Here is a 13,925-nt window from a genome sequence, read left to right as displayed (position 1 = left end):
AAGTCCAGTCTTTTATTTTACATATCAATCCAGTCATTTACTCCAGGTTTCCTTTATATTATTTTATGAATAGTATCCAGTGACCCCGCCCTTTGATTCTTAGGAGATGGCAAGCTTTTTTTTTTTTTTTTTAAACTTTGCAAAAGAATTCAGAGATCTGTCTGCCTTTGTTAAGCACAAATGATAAACTAATTGAGTGGAACCCTGCCACACCTGGGTTTAACCTTGTTGTGTCTCAAACTAACCTTGAACTCAGGAATCTGCCTGCCTTTGTATCTTTTCTGACAAACTGGCTCATAGTGTAGCTGCTTTTGTTTCTTTAGATTCATGAAGCCCCTTGTAATTCATATTGCATCCTTATATTTTGCATAGTAGAGAAATTGGATGTAAACTGTGTGTTTAGAGCTCTTTTCATTATCCTTAAGGGCTGTCCGAAGGCCCCAGAGTTGACCATTTGGCTGAGACTTTAGCCACACCTGCGGCTCCTGAACTAGTGCTGTAGTTAATCCCCATGGAGTCATCAATGTTGACTGAGAGGGCATTTCTCGGAGGAATGTGCAGTAGTTCGTACAGAAACCAGCCCTATACCCAAGGCAGGCGACACTCCTGGAGGCTCACACCAGGGCCCTGTGTCAGGAGTAGGAACCATGTCACATCAAGAAACTTGGTGATATGAAATATTTGGGGATTTCTTTGGCCTGTTTGGCCAACAACTCAATTAGATGTAGCCCATTTCTGGCACTGGAGGTGCCATCAGGTGGCAAGAGATGTCTAGACAGACCTTCATCTCCATTGTTGGGTGACGCTAAAGCAGTGTTGGATGCCACGAGGCAGTAAAGCCTCAGCTGTGTGCATGCTGCTTAGCAGAGTGGCCTCGTCCATCCCTGTTAACAGGGGTGTGCTGACCTTCTTTTCTACAGTTAGAGGGTGTTTTGCTGTTTTGGTTTAGGGGGTACTTTGGTATGTTCTATTTTTATAGACTAGTTAAATTCTCCCAAAATTATGAGACTTGACAAATTTTTATCTAGTAAAAGAAATGTAAAGCCCTCTCACACTTTATTACCACCATCTTATGAAAGAAAAAAATTCTTAAAAGATAGAACAAACTTGAATCCAAAGTCCTTTAAATAAACTGAACTTTACAAAAGGTATGACAAAAAATGAAAGCCCAGGTGTGGTGGTGCATGCCTATATTGATCAATCGGGAGACAGAGTTTGAAACCTCCGAGAGCTACCTGAATACCAGGCTAGACAAGACAACATACCAAGACCCTCTCTCAACAAAGAAGTCGTACCCGAGGGCCCTGTGTTCCTAGACATTGCTAGACCTCTACAGCCATTGCTCTTAAGAGCAAAGCCATTTCTTCAGCCGTATGTTTAACTGTTTTTCATTGTTTTATTTTAAATATTTTTAAGTTTTTTACTTATGTATAATTATATATCCGCATATGTGTGGATACCCGTGGAGGGCAGGAGAGGGTATCAGATCCCCTGAAGCTCGTTACAGGTGATTGGGAGCAGCCCAGCCTGAGTGCAAGGAACCAAACTCTGGTCCTGTGGAGGGACAGCAAGTGCTCTTAACTGGGGAACCATCTCTCCGGCCTTTGTTTAAGTGATTAATGGGATAAGCTTATGATTTTATAAATTCATCAATTCAGAACATCCTATTCCTAATCAGTGCCAAATCACAGGTGTTTTTGAACATTAGAAACACGGTCATTCTGTAAGAACAAGTTGAATCAACAAATATTTACTAAACATGTTAGTATAGCCAACACTTTGTACTTTGGGGGATACAAAAGTAGACTCAGTGTTCACAACAATTACAAAAGCTGTCAGAAGGAACCCCTCCAGCCTTAAAAATATTGGATAAAAGTTTATGATGAAGGAAAAATTGAGTTCTGCACATCAGGACACTCTTAGTTTAAGACCAATGTGTATGAGACATGTACGTTGTCCATACCGTCCACATTCTCTAAAAATATGAGGTATCATAGATCTCATGTTTTGGTTAGGAATGGGGGGACAGGGTGCAACTGTTTTCTTAAAAGGATAACATTCATTTTAAATTTTATATTATTTTTGACTGTGTGTACGTGGAGTAGAGTAGTTGTGCATGTGAGTGCCATTCCTACAGAGTCCAGGAGATACTCATAGATCTGGAACTGGAGGTTTACAGGGAATTGTAAACCACCTGATGAGGGTGCTGAGACCTGAGTTGAGGATCTTTCACCTCTGGGCCTTCTCTAGCCCACTTTTGTTGTTTGCTTTCATAAGTGTGACCAAATAACTGGCTAGGAAGACTAACTGATGACCTAAGTAAGCTATGCACTGAGCCAGTAGTGTAGGCTTTCAAAAGGATAATCCAAGGAAAAAGAATATCTCACTTCCCTGTGTATCGAATGCTAGCAAGCTCTTGCCAGTCTGTCTGTTTACATACATTTAAGTCTCTAAGGATCCTGTCATTAAGATGGTGTTTCTCTCCTTCTCCAATTGGAACCATAAAACATGTGAAATATTTTTAAATAGCCCTCGATAGAAGTAGCATAGTGGACACTGAGATCTTTCTGATGCTAGGCCAAACAATATTTTATTAAGAATAATCAGCATTGAAGACCGCATACACAATGCCTAAATAATTTTAGGCATAGAATGAAATCAGAATAATGTATTATTCATCATTACTTCATGGTTACATAGTGCGGGAAATACACTAGAAACTGGATCACATTTGCATACCTTTATTAGTTCAGTGAGCAAATTCATGCTAATGAAAGAGAAAACAGAAGCATAGGTAATTCTTGAGTTTAATTCTTTCTCTGATTAGAAGCCTATTTCTTTCATCGTTAATATTGCTAGTATATTAAAGTTACTGATACTGCTTGCTAAGTAGACTTCAGTATTTTAAAAAGATACATAGTTCCAATGAAAATCTGACATATACTGTGGTACCCTTTGCAAACTTCTTGCTTCAAATTATCATTCCATTTAATCATTTCTACGTCTAAGGCTGTCAAAGTTTTCTACAGTCTACACTATAGAAACTAACTGTAGACCACTGACAATGTGTCTTCAAAATTTGGTAAGTTTAATTCCTAGGTTTGGGCTTTCTATTAGAGAGCCCCACCTCTAACCCTGCCCTGAGATGCCAATATCATCCCATATGTTAATGCTAACTCTTTTTTGACTCACTCTCCTTTCCTAGTGTGTCCTCAGTAAAGAATACACAACTGCTTTCTTTAATCAGCTTACATAAGGAGGGAAATCCTCAGTTTGCTATCACAACAAAATCAGTGAAAACTGTATTGTCAGCAAAAGGGCATTATAAAAGTGCTTTCTCATCCTGACAACTACAGCTCCACGAAGCTCCTTCTGTTCTTTTGTACGTAATTAATCAGCATGCCAGTTCATGTGATCCAGTTGTGTCTTTTAGAAGTACTGTGGTTTGTGTTTTGGCTTTACCCATTAGAGAGTGCCAAATGGATACAGATGTGCTGCTTAATGTCATCCATTCCTTCTTTTGTCTGTTGTTTAAAAACATTTGCTAGCAGAAATGTCCTTTTGCAGCACTTTCTAGCAGACAATGAGCTGCCAACTGAAACAGACAATAAACAAATAAAAAGAACAGTGTATTACGCAGGAAATTCCCTCTTGAGTTCTCAAACAGAATGTCTGCCACCAACTGTCAATTGAAATAACCCATCTATGGTTATCTCCTGTGCCGACACACACTTTGTGGGATCTTTTAATTAATTAATTATATGACGGTTACGTTTTAATACTATATGGTAAGGAGGTTAATACTCTGCTGAAAAACACTCAGCCTGAAATGATTTCAACAAGACCCTACAAAATTAAAGTAAGTATAATTCATAAATTTAGATAAAGTTAACTCCTGATTCCTCCATGTTACAGCTAAATATAAATTTTGTTTTCAGGATGGTATTGGCATGGGAATCCCTTGTAATTCATGGGTTGCATTGGCATGGGAAGTTCCCTACTAGACTTCATACTAGGTGAAAACTGTTCTTGCCCTTTGGCAATGGCACTGTATCATCCAGTTCTCTGGTGCCTTTGGTTCATTACAGATAGGCTTCTTTAAGACCTTAAACCCTTTACCTCTAAATATAATTGCAAGCATCTACACATGTACACATATTCATTTCATATAACTCTCGGCTTTTTGTCCCAGTAATTGAACCTGATAGGTTTTGCCCTGTACTTTATAAACTGCCTGTTTCCTTCCATGCATTAGATTATGTGTCCTGACAGTGCTATTTTGTTTGTTTGCTTGTTTTCTCTTTGAGGTGCTGGGGCTCTAACCCAAGCCCTTAGACATGGTAGGCAAGTGCTCTGCCACTGAGGAGCTCCGTGACTACAGCTCTCAGCCTCTAGTATACTGGGTTTTTTGTTTTTGTTAATATTACTAACACATTTGTTGACAAATCAATTTGGAACGATTGATATCTAAATTTCCAGTTTTGTTTTTTACATGTAACCCTCCTATCTGACATGAACTAGACCAGTACTTTTTCTTAGAAAAGCAGAAAGCTATAAAACCATCTGAAACATGCCCACCACCTTATTTTAATGCCATGTACGGAGATGAATATTCCTTTGCCACGGTTTTGATGTTAGGGCAAAGCTTTTTCTCTTGGGTTATTAATCCATTGATGGCCATGAGAGCATCTGTGCTCTTATGTGTACTTTCTTATATCCTCCCTCTGTCTTTCTCTCTCATTCTGTGAGCTACTACAGTCATAAAATATTACAGTGCAACAGCATGGTTAAACAGTTCAGAAAAAGTTAATATTTGATTAATTTTTCTCACATACCTAGTTTAGGATGTTTTTATTTTTAAGTTTTTGTTACTTGTCATCAACTTAATTTCATTTACATAGCTCTTCTTCGTATTTTGTCTGTTTATATACTATTAAACTAGGCAGAGCACTCATATTCCATCTTGGTAAGCATACAACAATTGTACATGAGAGCACAGTAGGAAATAGCTTTCTCTTAGGATTTCACAGAGGGGGACAGGAAGAATTCATCAGGGAGCGTATTGTGACTATCTTAGTAATGGTTTCTGTTGTGCTAGAACACCATGGCCAAAAGCAACTTGGGGCAAAGGGCTTATAACTCTTGGATCATATTCCACCATTGAGAATGTCAGGGTAGGAACTCAAGTCAGGAACAAAAGGAGAAGTCCTGGAGGAATGTTTACTGCCTTTCTCTCCATGGCTTGCTCAGCATGCCTTCTTAGTCAGCTCAACAGGTGGGCCCACCGACATCAGTCATTAATGAAAACCATATGGATATCATAGATTGCCTATAGTCAATATGGATGGAGGCATGTTGTCAATTGAGGCTTCTCTTCCTAGATAGATCTAGCTTGTGTCAATTTGACAACCAACCAACCAGGATAACTAAGTCTTACATTTTGTGTAAATATCTCTCAAATGCAGAAGGGTGAAAAGTGGTGACTTAAGAATTCTGTCTTAGGGCTGGAGAGATGGCTCACTGGTTAAGGGTGCATAGTGCCCTTGAGGACCATCCTTGGAGAGAACAGATTTGTTTCTTAGCACTCACTTCAAGATGCTCAAAGCCACCTATAACTCTAGTTCCAGACAAATCTGGAACCCATGGCCTCTGCGGGTACCTGCACATACATGCGCATATCCACGTAGAAAGACACATGATTTGGAGGGGAAGTCTTAGAAATGAAATTTATCTTACAAAATCGGGTCATCTGGAAAACTAGCTTTTGACATTCAGCCAAGTCATTGTTTTTATTAGAATATAAGATAAAAGTTTCACCTTTTTACGGTACTAATTAAAAAGAAATCTGTGGGGGAGAAAAAGAAAATATAGTACAGCTCATTTGGAAAACACTTTGACAAATGACTTGCCAAAGTTAAATACATTTGTGAACTGATCCACCAGTCCCATGCCTGGGCATGTTCTGAGCAGAGAGTAGAGATGTGTGGGAGCAGTTATGTGCTGCACAGGGGGTGTTGTGTGGAGGTGTGTGCTCACTAAAGTCAGACATGTACAAGAAGGTTGCAGTGGAATGGTTGCTTAACTCTTGAGAACAGTCTGCACATCTGTGGTGGACTCCATTGAGAGTTCGGAAGTGTGTGGAGAGACTAGAACATTTTCATGAGTGAAAGAAGCCAGAACAAAAGAAGTGGGTGCTATGTGGCTTCCTTTTGTACTATTAACGTCCAAGCTACCCCATTAGACGTCACAGCAGCAATGCCTTCACCTTCACCTTTCGTCAGACTGAGGACACAGCTAGAACAGAGCTAGGGTGAGCTTGGTGCTGGGCAGTGCCAGCCCTGCCTGCTGTTCTGTGAGAGGACTCTGCTCATGTGAAAGATTCATGCACCGTTTGTATGCATGCCCTGCTTAAGACTCAGAAGAAGTGCAGTGGCCTTAAAGACTGCACAAAGGGACTTCAGATGGCTTAATTATGGAATCTATCAAAAAGGGAAGTAAGACATAACAACTTAAATTGTACCATCTGCAGCTAATTTAGTTAGGATAACTTATTTTAGCCCAATTTGTTGTGTTTTGCATACTTAGTACTGCGATTACGTAACAGTTGGGAATTACTGAATCAGTGTATAATTACAAACCATAAATCATTGAATCCTCGTCCTCTGAAATATGACCCAAATGACCCTCCTCGTGCTTGAGCTAGCTCTCTTCTTCTCAAGGATCATTGGGCTCTGATCAGGATAAAATACTGCTTAAATTAGACTAAAGTCTGGTTCATTAGACCACACTACACTTAGTTAGCTGACTTATTTTCAAATTGTGTCTCTATTTTTTTTTTACCTCTTTGTCTTCTGGATTTGAAATGGGTAGGGCAAGAACCATGAAAATATTGGCGTGTATTTGTTCAATTTATATAATCTCCAACAAAAATCAAATTCATTTTAAAATAAAATCAAAAGAATAGATATTTCAGTCTCCCCTCTAATGAGAGCCGTCGAGCTGGGAAGACAGCTGCGATAAGACACGCCAGCCCCATACTCCAGTATGGAAATGGAAGTGCAAAGTGGATTTGGTTGCCTTAGTGTCTAATCTCATCCTAAGGAATGTAGGACAAGAGCTTAAACCCTTAGTGATTTGCTTTTTTAATTAAACTGAAACTGTCTCCTTTATATAGGGAAAAGAGTCTTCTGGTAAAATGATTCTAATACTGAATCAAATAAATGATCCTGAGACATATGTCTGCTACTTTATATGTTACTGTGAAATGTCAAATTTGGCATCCTATACTTTTTAGAAAAAACTTTGCCTACTTTAATTTTTAAAATTTCTTTACAGTCCTAAAGAAATCAAGAACTATAAAACCTACAGCCAAAAGGAATCGTCAGGAATGCTTTTGCTTATTGTTAGGATTGCTGAGGATGGAACCCAGAGCCTCCTGTATGCTAAACACTCGTGCCATTGAGCAGCACCCCTCAGCTTTGAATGTGGCACTCTGTTATCCATCAGCCATGGGACTTCCGTGTCCTGCCATGCTAACTCTGCTCAGCACAGTGTGACAGTGGCTGAGTGAGAATCCTGAGCTAGCCAGGAAGCATAGATCCCAGGGACAGTACTTTTACATCCAAGTGCCATGCCCACGATTGCTGAGATGAAAAGACATTGAGATGAAGGGCCCCGTGTGTGAGTCGCTTGATGCTTGTTGATAGACAGTAGAGAACTAAGTGCCTGCTTCTTTAGCCCACCTTTACTCTGGCAACTGTTAAGTGTGGCCAGCTTGCGGGAGAAAACACTAGAGAAGTTACCCAGATAAGACACTGTGAGATGGGACATACCCAACTGTAGAAGGAATGAGCATTGTGGGAAATGGCGTCCTACTAAAATTCCTGTCATCTCACATGTGATTAGAGAAAGGGAGTGGGGGAGAGAGGGAGAGAATAAACACCTTTGATGGGAATAATTGAGTAAGTGTTCATTGAAATAATGTAAGTAGGCTTGCAACCTAGTTAATGGCTAGAAACATTGATTTTGTTTACAATGAATATATAAATAATTAATATATTACTGTGTTAGATTAATTAGAAAATATCTGTCTTTGTTCCCATAATTAAGCATAGACTTAAGTTCTGTATGCTACTTTTATATTTTCCGACAGGATTTTTTTCTCAAAGATGGGTATCAAATACAAATGTCTGTTGATCATATGTAGCTAACGGCTTTCAGTGCGTTTGCCAGTGTCTTCTATTTTATTGGTAGAGATGTATCAAGAGTATTAACATCATGCTCTTTTTATTAGGATTTGGAACTTGGAAGGAAAGCAGACAGCTCATTTTCTTCTCCATTCTCCTGGAATGAGTGTATGCTGGCATCCTGAGGAAACTTTCAAGGTTATCATCTATAACTTAACTTTCCTTTTCCAAGCTTAAAAGACACACCAGTATAATACCCATAAAGGAAAGAACCAATGCCTTTCTACCTCAGACACAAGTTAGTGCAATCGCACTTGAGTTTTTATAGAAATAAGTACTTTAATAGTTTCTCTAAGATTGTTATCTTTTAGCAACCATCATTCATGGATACAGCATGTGCTTTTCCTGGCCTTTGGCAGATTACAGCCAAAAAATTGGTATTTAATCTAGTTAACAGTGTGCAGTTAAAAAACACAAACGGAAGTTAAACCCATGCTTATGAGCCATACATGAACAGAAGTGTCAGTGGCACACGGCACATGTGTCCTACATTAGTGGCACTCAAAGCTTTCTAAAGTACTAATGAGTTTTAAATACCACTTAGCCATAATTCATAGTGAAAACAGGAGCCATTCAACAAGGTTTTCTCGTTTGCCAGTTTCTTTTCATAGACTTGAATGCCGTGTTCATCCCAGAATCGACCTTGCAGCATTTCCTGCGCCTTACTCTGTCACTTGACACCTGAGTTCCATCAACCTCTAATGTCCTCATGCTTTATTCATGTCACCATTCTGCCCTCAGGTTGACTCTACCCAGCAAATACACAGTGTTAAAGCTTTTCCTATTAACAATTATACTATGGCAATTTCTCTTTAAATTTAAGCTGTTTTCCACCTTTTATTTCTGAATGTTTGGATATATTTTCCTTTTTTGTCATTTTAGCTTCCTTAAAATCAGAATATAGATGAATGGATTTCATTATTGGCACATGCATATTTTCTTATTGATTACTGTATCCCACTGCCCTTCCACTGTCTTCCTGCCTTCTTGTTGGTCCCTTTCCTATTGCCCTGATAATAGAATACCCGTGTGTGTGTGTGTGTGTGTGTGTGTGTGTGTGTGTGTGTGTGTGTGCGCACTCAAGAGCGTGTTTCTTTGTACATTGGTTGTGATTTGTTTTCCCTCTTGTAAATAATTACAAAACAAACTCCAAGCCATTGAACACATTAACTAGAACTTAGGTTTCCGAGCCAGTCCCTACTCCTTCCACCCCGCCACTGCTACCTCACACTTTCAGATGACTGCACTTTCAAATCAGCCCAGTTAAGTGAGCTGTCTCAGAAAGAAGGCTCTTTGCACAGTAGATAAAGCATAGTCTTTGGCTATTAGCCATTAATGCCCTGTCCTGCATAATTGGAGAAATCGTGTGCATTATAGATGATACTCTAGGACATGCTTTTATAAGTCTAAGAAACAGTTTTCATATTGTAAATTTTAAATGGGGATTTATTTTATAATTTTTTAAATTTGGTTGCATATTTCATGTATTGATAACAATTTATTAAACATTTAAAATTATGGGAAACTTTTTTCAATTATTAGAATCTTATAAAAAGGAAATACTGAGGTACTAATTTACGAGATCAGCATTTACTAGGTGTTTGTACAACAAGCCGATTGATACCTTTGACACTTATCACTTCATTTCCTATGCATTTGGCTTCGGTGTGAGATATGTATGTGTGTATATATACATATGTGTGTGATAAATGTTTACATTTCCTTTATGACATTAAGCCTCTGCTTCTTTCTCAAGTTTAGCTAATAAGATACATGTGGAGTTTTCTTTTTCCACCCTGTATTACAGCTAATGGTTGCGGAGAAGAATGGAACCATCCGGTTTTATGATCTAATGGCCCAGCAGGCCATTTTGTCTCTTCAGGCGGAACAGACACCACTAATGTCAGCACACTGGTGCTTGAAAAACACCTTCAAAGTTGGTGCTGTTGCAGGAAATGATTGGATTATTTGGGATATCACTCGGTCCAGGTAGTTACTTAGCATGTCTGTCTGTCTGTTATTCTTGTACATGTAGGCCTCCATGTCCAGTGAAAACAAGTGTCCCTGTGGTACCTGGAGTGGTTCGAGCCATGCCCCTTGTTCACTGTCTGTGTCTGCTTCCAATTCCGTGCTTACTTGGGACACTCAGCTTTGTCTGTGCAAACTCTTGTTTTTCAGTTATCCTCAAGAGACGAGACCTGTTCACATGGATCGAGCACACTTATTTAGGTAATGTACTGTTTCTGATAGAGTTGTGCGAATCCTTGATTTAGGGGTATTTCACTTCCAGAATAACCTCCAAGCCCTCCTCTTTATGGGATGGGTTTTCCTCTTTTGTCTCTCTGGTTGCTTTATAAGGGTTATTTTTCTTTTCCTTCTGAGTAGTTGCTTTGTCTTTTGCTTTAGGCAAGCAGGAAGTTTATTTTTCAGCCACTTAGAAAATATTTATAATTCATAGAAGCCATGTAGTCAGTCTACCAGTGTGCCTCGAGGTCAGGATGGGCTGTGCTGCCTCCTCCCCTATGCCCCTCTGCACAGGTGCACACACCAGTGCACACGCCAGTATCATTGTATTTGAGACACAGTCATGCCGACTAATATACATCTCAACATGCTGGTTTCCTGTTATTTTGTTATGTTTGGGTTTTTTATTTGCATTAACATATCTTGGTTTTTGTCATTTTATTCCACTATATAGTCATTAAGCAGCCTTAAGTGACAGGAAGAGCAAAGAAGACTGAGAACAGTGAGGCACTTGTAATGTCTGGGTTTTTCTTTTTTTTTTTTATCACTTCTGAAATATACCTAGTAAAATCATCAGGACTCTGTTATTAAGAATGAAATATATTCATCGTAGTATTAAAATTCCATAAATTGGGCCTAGAGAGATGGCTCAGTAGTTAAAGGCCCTGGTTGCTCTTCTAGAGGACCCAGGTTCAATTCCTAGCACCCACATGGCAGCTCACACCTGTCTGCAACTCCAGTTCCAGGGCTTCTGACAGCCTCACACTGACATCCATGCAGGCAGAACACCAATGAACATAAAGTAAGTTATATATTTAAAAACTTCCATAGATGATTATGAAATAATCCAAATTTCAGAGGTATGATCAAATAATGTTTTTGAAACCAATGAATTATGTATGGTTAGTGAGAACTGTAAAGAAGGCCTCTCACTTCTGCGTGCTTTAGCAGCTCTTCCGTACCATTAAAAACTCAGACTCAGTGCTAGGGAGATGGCTTAGTGGGTAAGAGCACTTACTATAGGTATGAAGACCTGAACTCAAAGCTCCTACCCTACCCCAGCACTGAGGAGTGCAGACAGGTGGACCCTTGGAGCTCACTGGCCTGCCAGCCTGTAAGGAATGATGAAGCTGTGGCTCACAGAGCGATCAGAGGACAAAAAGGAACACTCCATGTTTGTTGGATTGCAATGGCCTCCTTATGCCAATTATATCTGAGCCTACAACTGAACACTGGCGGAATGCAGCTGAGATTCAGTTGGTACAGACAAAGAACAGATGGGCTATTAAGTAGTTAATGATGTCTGAGACGAGGTAATTTCTTATCAAAGAATTCTTTTCTCGGGCCTTCTTCACCACACCGACAGTACTGGTTATCCGTCGGGCATCCACTAGCGCTCCCTGACTTAGGAAAATGCAGTGACAGATGCCTGAGAGAACTTTGCTAGTCTAGTGGTTATGTCATCCCACGTGACACAAACACTAGTGTACCCCACAAACTTAGAAGAAATGGCAATAAATGTGGCTGGGCAGATGTCTTAGCAGCTAAGAACACTGGCTGTTCACTTAGAGGATCTAGGCTTAATCTCAGCACCCACATGGCAGATGCCTGTGTCTCCATCTGTAGAGACCATGTTAACCTTGCATGATTTTAGCACATGGCTCAGGACTTAGAGTGAGCATTCAGCAGATAAACAGAACGAGAAATTATTCATGGCTAAATTAACTGCGGTCTGCATGGAAAGTCATGCTAGCTAATTCAGAGTATGGACTTAGTTTGCACGGAAAGATGGCGGCTGTTTTGGAACGTATTGTCTGTAGGACAGTGCCTACTGTTACGTTTCCCTCTCTTTCAGGTGGTCTGCCATTAGCGAGAACTTGTTTGCAACCACGGGATATCCTGGAAAAATGGCCAGTCAGTTTCAGATTCATCATTTGGGGCACTCTCAGGTACAAAAATGTTTTGTGGCATTCTGGGTACTTAGTTTTTGAACTGGGTTTTTTGCTTTATTGTTCTTAGCTCCCAATTCTGCAGTTACTAACTAAGAATACTTATATCTGCTATCAATTGAAAGGTTTTCTTATTTTAATGTTTTGATCACCAGTAGCAATAGATTTATTTCTCTTCAAAATTAATGTAAAAATTATATCTTATCTGTTCCATCTGCATTTTATCTTTCATTTAAGTATATTCATTTTGCTTTTTTTAGTTTCTGTAGACTGAATTTTTTTTTTATTCTGGACCATACATTTTTAATAGGTAGCATAGAATTTCATTCAAGTCATATACAAATAGATAATGTATATTTCATCATTACTAGGCTTCTGCTACAAATAGTCTTGAGTGCATTTTTTAATTTTTATTTTACATGTGTGAGTGTTTAGCCTATATGTGTGTATGCACAGCACATTCATGCCTGGTGCTGGCAGAGGTCAGAAGAGGTTGTGGGACCCCCTAGAATGGAGTTGGGGATGGTTGTGGACAGCTGTGTTGGGCCTAGGTTTTAAACCCTGGGTCCTCCGAAAGCGCTCTTACCACTGAGCTCTCTCTCCAGTCCCCGTTCTTGTTAGTAATCATAGTCAGGCTGTCAGGGAGGCTGCTACTTTGTAATTATTTTTCTGCACATGTATCTCACAGAGGAGCTCCTGCTGTCTGTCTGAACCCTTGCTCACCTTTGCTGCACTATTAAGACATCTCTGTGATGCTGCCTCTGCCTCTTGAGATAATAATCTAATAAGTAACATCTTGTACTCTAAGTAGTAATAATTATTTCATAAGTACTTATTGCTTATTAAATGTAAAATACGTTCCTTTTTTTAAGCACTATAGTTTTCTTTTTTTCTTGAGGTAAGACTTCACTGTGCTTCTTCAATTCACATGTTTTCCAGCCCATCCTCATCGGCTCTGTAGTGGTCGGATCTGGTCTTTCCTGGCATAGAACACTCCCACTCTGTGCGGTCGGGGGAGACCACAAGCTCTTGTTCTGGGTGACAGAAATATGATTTTCCTCTATTTTTGATCCTACACTTTGTAATTTTAGTATATATTTTGGAAACAAATCCTTATTTTTATATCAAACACACTGTAAATCTAGAAATGCCTCAGTCATCTTTTCTGATAAATAAAATGATAAAGACTTTTTGAAAAATATGTTCCTGTTGTGTCAGTCTACTTTTTGAGTGTGTGTGTTTTTTTTTAAATCAACCTCCCTTCTAACCGTTACCCCCCTCATTCCCTCCCACCCCCCACACTAGATAGGAGAGAAAGAAGGTTAAAGGGAAAGGGGTGGAGATCTCTGCCGGCCACTTCCTGCTGGTGAGGAGCATCAGCTTCCTTGGAGCGAGCCAGTCTTCTCTTGTCAGGCTTTCCAGTTTCTTCTCCCTTTGCTCACACCCACTTGACCAACCACGGCAGCAGGGGAAGCAGCAGCTGGCA

The 13,925-nt window shown here is 39.6% G+C and overlaps 1 protein-coding gene across 1 annotated transcript in view; it reads left to right on the top strand.

Annotated features, from left to right (window-relative positions):
• NUP37 (nucleoporin 37) overlaps positions 1 to 13,585 on the top strand; it is a 32,461-nt gene extending 18,876 nt beyond the window's left edge. Inside the window, exons 6-10 of the mRNA XM_080935976.1 lie at positions 8,294 to 8,384; positions 10,054 to 10,235; positions 10,425 to 10,475; positions 12,346 to 12,439; positions 13,379 to 13,585. Coding sequence (XP_080792102.1) covers positions 8,294 to 8,384; positions 10,054 to 10,235; positions 10,425 to 10,475; positions 12,346 to 12,439; positions 13,379 to 13,492 — 532 coding nt within the window. The 3' untranslated portion in view covers positions 13,493 to 13,585. The remainder of the gene's footprint in view (positions 1 to 8,293; positions 8,385 to 10,053; positions 10,236 to 10,424; positions 10,476 to 12,345; positions 12,440 to 13,378) is intronic.
• Positions 13,586 to 13,925: the final 340 nt, after the last annotated feature.

The sequence above is a fragment of the Micromys minutus genome (genome assembly GCF_963924665.1).
Source record: "Micromys minutus genome assembly, chromosome: 22".
Lineage (NCBI taxonomy): Eukaryota > Metazoa > Chordata > Mammalia > Rodentia > Muridae > Micromys > Micromys minutus.
This window is presented reverse-complemented; position numbering and strand designations above follow the sequence as displayed.